We start from the raw sequence: 6,619 nt of genomic DNA, 5'->3' as shown, positions 1-6,619 counted from the left end.
TCATTTTGTGCCTCTAATTCTAACACGTTTGCTATAGGTGATATTTTATTGATTTTAAGTACAATACATGTGAAATATGTGTCACTTTGTTCAAATGTATGAAGTCACCACACAAACTCCACGTTCTGGAAGAAACCAGGTGAGCTGACCTGAGCGTCCGGTTCACTCGCTGTGTCACTTCAGTCTGCTGCCTGTTTGTCTTCTCATATTTGCTCTCATTTGCCAATTTGTACTTAAAGAGCCTCTAATTTGTATTTATAGTGCAGTTATATTGTTTCTTGAGTTTTCCACTCATTCCTCTTTGCATTGTTATTAGATTATTTCTGCTTTTTGGGATCAATACAGTCCCATTTAATCTTGCCTTTGACTTGGCTTGTTGTGTCTTGCCTTAACTTGTCCTAACGTGTCCTCTGTGTGCCAGTGTTGCCACTATATTGGGTCATATTTGGGCATAAAGCCAGCCGGGTTCTTGATGATATCAGGGTGATGTGCTGTACTTCTGTTTCTCATCACATCCATTAAGAAAGAGGTGACTGTGCTGGTGCAACATCTCTGAAACGTACACAGAAAGGCCCAAACTGTGGAGCATCAACACACAACTTTCTATGTAAAAACACTCAGACATAAGAGCCAAGAGCCCGCCTGAACATGGACCTCTGAGTCATTTCTACATTCATGTCTTGAGTCATGTAAGGCTCAGAGGGGCCCTCTGCTGGATTAATCCCTCCATAATCCATATTATTTCAGACACATATCAGCTTCACTCTGTCATGCTACACACGTGGATTTTGGCCTGGATATTAAAAACAGGTTGTCAGTGTTGACAAAGGCACATGAAAAGTTCTCTGAAATAAAAATACATACAAATAATAAACGTGATTTCTGCTAAAGGAAGAAAAATGTCTTCAGGAAGGTCATTAATAATCAGAACTGGGCCTAAAACCTATGCCACTTGTTCGTGGTAAAGTTAAAAACACTCCTAAGTCAGAGGTCAACGTGTGTTTGATCTGAGTTAGTTTGGTTTCCAGTCAGGCGCGTGGAGGGCAGCTCCGCCCAACAGAAACATTCGGGGTCCTTCGACTTCACGTGTGCGCGTGCTGCTCTGCCATCGTGAGACGGAACCATGCCGAAGTCAAAGAGGGACAAGAAAAGTAAGCAAATGAAGGTTCAGGTCGTGATATTTACCTGAATGTCGACCCGGTTCGGGCTGTGAGCGGTTCGTTGTTGGTCGTTGTTGTCGCTGATGAGTGAAAGTGTCCGGAAGTGCTGCTAACAGCTAACAGGCTAGCAGGCTAAGGCTAGCTCACCGGTCCTCAGCGTGGCTACAGCCACAGACATGTATGATACAGGCTGCAGCACCCAGCTTCAGTTAAACCAACCGACTGACGGCTTTCTGCTTGATCTCCTTCCTCAGTCTCGTTAACGAAAACCGCCAAGAAGGGCCTGGAGTCCAAACAGAAGCTCATCGAGGAGGTGAGTGTGTTCTGCTCTGCTTTCTGTCCAGCTCCAGCTGCTGGAGTCTAAACCTGGTTTGTTCCTCAGCTACGGACATGTGTGGACACCTACAGGAACCTGTTCATCTTCTCTGTGGCCAACATGAGGAACAGCAAGCTGAAGGACATCAGGACAGCGTGGAAACACAGCAGGTACCACAGAGGCTTTGGTTGATGACCTTAAAGGTCCCACATGGGGAGCATGTTTAGGAAGTTATTGACAGTTTCACACGTCCCCAGACCGGCTCTCTTCATTGTTCAGCTCCAAATATTCCAGGGATTGTTCAGCATGACCAGCCCAGGTCCACCTCTGCCTCCATCTGTGGTTGATGATGGAGGAGAGCAGCGATGAGATAGACGTGGATGAGTGAGACCAGGACTGTCCACTGCCTCCAACTCTTTCTCTGAGACTACCTTTGCATTGAAATATTGTCCAGTTGGTTGCACAGCTGCTGTCAGACAGCGCTGCAGTTATAAAACCAAGAGTCCAGCAGAGCAGCAGCTTGGAAATGGCCCAGAAGTGACTGAAGGATGGAACGGTTCTGTAGTCGGTTCTGTAGTCAGACCACAGAAACAGTCAAATATTTAAACAAGTGCAGGAGAGAAGTTACCAGATGTGAAGGTCGAACACAGGCTGAGTTCAGGGTGAAAACAGCAGCCATCATCCATCCATCATCTCTACACCTTAACCCTCACTAGGGTGGTGGGGGGCGGAGCCTATCCCAGCCGACTCAGGGTGAAGGCAGGTTCACCTGGACAGGTAACCAGTCTATCCCAGCTGACTCAGGGAGAAGAACCATCAACCAGTCCTGCTTTATTGGTTCAGTAAAGTTTTGACATAGAAACTGGGTCCAATTCTCACCGGCTTGTAAACCAGGAGGCCGTCTAGCTGGGGGGGCTGAGGAATCACAGGACTCAGTGTCTTCATATTCTGACAGTTTTTATTGTACATGTGTGTTTAAAACAGACAGAACACACCTTAACCCTGTAACCTGATGATTTAGGATTATCAGAGGTCACAGACACAGTTTGGTCTCTCTGGTGAGGTACAGAGGAGCTCAGTAGGATCAGGTTCACAGCAGTCCGGTCAGGTGACGATAAAATAACACTGAAGAGGATTAAAGACGTTAATGGAGCCTGTCGCTGCTCGTTATATGGAGGCTGTCTGTACATCCAAGACGTCCAGTTTTAGATGGTTTCTGTCAGATAATGTTTTAGGTATGGAACATTTGGTCTTTAATAAAAGGACATGTTTAATATTCATGTTGAACGTACAGGATGTCCGATATGACTGAACTATGATGTCATCACTGTGGGGGGGAAACAGATCCTGCTGATTTAACGTCAGACTGAAGAGTGAGATGCACTGAATGCTGCTTCAGAGCAACATGAGGAGAACTCAGCACTGGTTCGGTTGTGTTTGGTCGTGTTTGTGTGTTCGTGACATGAACACGCTGGCCTCCTACCTGACCAGTCCTCCAGAACATACATGTGGTTCTGGGACAGACGTGTTGAACTGAGCTTCTCTCTGCTTCACAGGTTCTTCTTTGGCAAAAACAAAGTCATGATTGTCGCTTTGGGAAAAGGGAATACGGATGAATACAAAGATAACTTGCATAAGGTAGGTGAGCTCTAACGAGCAGCATCAGAACACCTTTAAAGCGGGCCCAGTCAGTACTGGGTGATCCCAGCCGCCACCTGTCCAGAGGTGAAGATGTTTGTGTGGCTGCCGACACAGTCTGCCACCACACAGGATAAAGTCTCATACGGCTGTTGAGGCTGTTTGATCAGTCAGTGGGCCGTTATAGACAATATTTGTCTTCTGTTTCTAATCGATCCTATTATGTGACTGCTGCTGGGTGTAAAACAGTTTCCCCTCAGAGATAACACAGCTTCCTTTGATTGTGGAAGTTATTCATGTAAGAAACTTTAAATCTGTGTTGCTTTGATCATGTTCAGGTCAGCAAGTATCTGCGAGGAGAAGTCGGTGTGCTGTTCACCAACAAAACCAAGGATGAAGTACAGGAGTGAGTATACCTCAGTGAAGCTCACCAGTGGTTCCCAGATACTACCTGTGGGTTCACCGTGTGTCCTGGTCTCCCCACAGGTACTTCAGTCATTTCAAAGAGATGGACTTTGCTCGAGCAGGCAACCAGGCACACATGGACATCACTCTGGACGAAGGACCCCTGGACCAGTTCCCTCATTCAATGGAGCCCCAGCTGAGACAGTTAGGACTTCCCACTGCTCTCAAAAAAGGTCAGCTCGTTAAAGAAGACGTCTGGTCACACACGAATCTATAGACCTGTCTTGTTGTGCAGGAATCCCATGAAAACAACAGAACCAACAGCGTGGTGGTCCTCCCCTGTCCCGAGCCAGGCAGCTCCCTGTGAGGACCTCAGTCATGTTCTGTAGTTTGTAGCACAGCAGTAGATGCATTTCTTGGACTAATTCCAATCACAAGGAGCAGTCAGAGGGCTGCAGGTGGATCAGTGGTTAGCACCGTTAGCGCCTCACAGCTATGATTGGTGGTGATTGTAATTTGTCCATAGGTGTGAGTGTGCTTGGTTGTCTGTCTCTAAGTGTAGCCCTGTGATAGACTGGTTACCTGTCCAGGTGAACCTGCCTTCACCCTGAGTCAGCTGGGATAGGCTCCGCCCCCCATGACCCTAGTGAGGGTTAAGGTGTGGAGATGATGGATGGATGGAGCAGTCAGGAGGATTTCTGGCAGCAGAAGAGTGTGACATGTCCTGTAATGAACCCCATGTTCATGTTCTTCATCATTAAATAACCCGGTCTGTGTGTTTTAAACGTGTTCCTGGTCAGTAGGTCCGTCAGACACGTGTGAGAGCACCACATGCTTTCATCTGTCACATGTTTGGCTGAGAGACACGCTGCTCACATTCTGTGTTCTGTTGTGAAGGAGTGGTGACGCTGCTGAAAGACCACAACGTCTGTAAAGAGGGAGACGTGCTGACTCCGGAGCAGGCTCGTATTCTGGTGAGTTCTGAACGCTTCACGTGATCGATGTGTGCAGTAAACGTAGAGCTGTGCTCCACCGGACCGACTGATCAGACTGTTGTTTTGTCCACAGAAACTCTTTGCTATTGAAATGGCAGAATTCAAGGTGCAGATCAAATGTATGTGGAACTCAGAGACAGGAGAGTTTGAGAACTTTGCTGGACAGGAAGAGCCTATGCAGGACAACGACGACGATGAAGATGAAGATGATGATGCAGAATGAAGCTTCAGCCGGGGCCGGAGCACGTCACGTTGTTTCCTTCAGCAGCAGAGGGACGTCTGTCTGGAAGCCTTTCGTTGTGACTGCCAGCGCTGCCTCTGGAGTCTGATCTCACATTTTTACTTTTTTATACACAACACAGATCTTCACCTTGAACTCTTCCTGTGGACTAAGCTGTTGTTTGTGGGACTGGAGTCTGAGTACATGTGGTGTTGTTGAAGCCACAGGTTTGTCAGTATCATGAGGAACGTGTTGCATGTAAGAACGTTTCAAACATTCATGTGTTAAAACAACCCAAATAAGGAAGAAACCGTTTTGTTAAAGTGAGAAAATTTAAGGCATTTTTTTGTTCCCCAGAAAATATGCGACATGTTTACATCTGTACATGAATGAAGTGCTCTTACACATGGACATGATAAACGCCTCCAGTCAACCCGTTTACAGGAACCTTATTATTTAAATGTGGTTTCTAGAAAAGCCAGACGTGGCTTCAGCAGGTCTGTCTTCTGTAATGTGAGTGTGTGGCTGAGCTGTTGGCGCTGAAGAGAAGGTCCTCATCTGAAGTAGTTTGGACACTCGTGGGCCACCAGGTTCCAGGCTTCACCGAACGCATCGACCACTCTCTGGTCCAGAGGACCCTCTTCTGCAGCCGCCAGGTTCTGCTCAAGCTGCTCCATGCTGGACATGCCGATGATGACTCCGTCTCCCCGATCACCCTGGACACAGCAGATAAATGAAACGAGGTTTTTATGAGGACACACGGATGGTTTGAAGAAGGCTCGGTTTGGCATTAACTAGTCAGCCCGGCCGAGTCCCGATCAGGTACGATCCGGGGTCAGTTAATGAGTAACTGGTGTCGGAGGACAGCGAGTACTCGTTAATGCAGTTAGTCTTGGTTTCTAGAGACATTCTGGCAACTTTAAAATAATCTAAAACTACCAGTTAGGCCTTTGACAGATTAAAAACAGTCTTTGTGTGTAATAACCAACAAGTCCAACAGCAGCCTGCATTCAGGGGTGGAGAGCCTCCCAGTGGGTACGAGTGAGGACACGTCTCTGGTCAGTCACATCCTGTTGGTCTACCGTCACCCTGTAGGAGCAGCGAGGACCTCCAGCCATGAGCTCACGTCACTGCGTCTATCTGTGGGTACCTGAAGCTGCGAGTGGTGGTACATCCAGCGCATAGCAGCAGAAGTCAGGGAGGGTTTCTCTGAGCCGTACGCCGTCTCCAAGGCCTTCAGAACCACCTCTATGGCCTCAAAATGGCTTTGCTTCCAGTATCTGACACAGAAGAAGAGGACAGTGGTCATTAGTCTCTGAGCTTTAACAGCATGGACACGTTGGGATGGTTTAGAAACCAGGCTGCAGGTCCTTCACCTGTCCCTGTACGCTCCGGCCCAGTTGTTACCGAAGAACCGTCCTGCAGGCTGGGAACCGTCTTTGTCTTCGTAGTGATACTTCCCGGTCAGGAGGCCACCTGGATCAGGACATGTAGTCACATTTACACGTCTGAACTCCACATGCTGATGTTTTACAGGTAATAATATGTTCATCAGTTTACCAACACACAGCGTCAGTCAGCAGCACACACACACACACACAGCAGGCTGACGGGACGGCAGTGTTTATGAATTACCGTAATGTCTGACATATAATTTTTTACACCCGCTCTGAACGCTGCAGCTTAAACAACGATGAGGCTAATTTATGGATTTCTATGAATTCACCTCGAGACCAAAGTGAGGCTGAGAGCGACGACGACAGAGAGACTGAGGAAGTGATGAAGTGATTCTGAGGCTGTTCAGCTCCTGAAGACACTGAAGAAGACGACTTTAGTGGTTTTAGTGCAGGAGGAAGATGAAGATAGCCATCAGTGAGTTTTCCTG

The 6,619-nt window shown here is 47.5% G+C and overlaps 2 protein-coding genes across 2 annotated transcripts in view; one reads left to right on the top strand and one right to left on the bottom strand.

The window, feature by feature from the left end:
- The first annotated feature begins 1,063 nt into the window (after positions 1–1,063).
- mrto4 (MRT4 homolog, ribosome maturation factor) lies at positions 1,064–5,167 on the top strand. Its single transcript, XM_008289860.1, has 8 exons — positions 1,064–1,151; positions 1,415–1,473; positions 1,543–1,646; positions 3,033–3,114; positions 3,453–3,520; positions 3,601–3,752; positions 4,417–4,493; positions 4,588–5,167. Exons 1-8 carry the CDS (start codon positions 1,124–1,126, stop codon positions 4,735–4,737), a joined length of 720 nt encoding a protein of 239 aa, XP_008288082.1. The 5' UTR covers positions 1,064–1,123; the 3' UTR covers positions 4,738–5,167.
- The window catches only part of akr7a3 (aldo-keto reductase family 7, member A3 (aflatoxin aldehyde reductase)), a 3,994-nt gene continuing 2,427 nt past the window's right edge, over positions 5,053–6,619 (bottom strand). The window contains exons 5-7 of the mRNA XM_008289872.1: positions 6,111–6,210; positions 5,885–6,014; positions 5,053–5,450 (exon numbers count right to left, since the gene is read on the bottom strand). Coding sequence (XP_008288094.1) covers positions 5,289–5,450; positions 5,885–6,014; positions 6,111–6,210 — 392 coding nt within the window. The 3' untranslated portion in view covers positions 5,053–5,288. The remainder of the gene's footprint in view (positions 5,451–5,884; positions 6,015–6,110; positions 6,211–6,619) is intronic.

The sequence above is a fragment of the Stegastes partitus genome, unplaced genomic scaffold, assembly GCF_000690725.1.
Source record: "Stegastes partitus isolate 25-593 unplaced genomic scaffold, Stegastes_partitus-1.0.2 Scaffold14, whole genome shotgun sequence".
NCBI lineage: Eukaryota > Metazoa > Chordata > Actinopteri > Pomacentridae > Stegastes > Stegastes partitus.
Note: the sequence above shows the minus strand (reverse complement) of the source record. Positions and strands in the feature narration are given on the sequence as shown.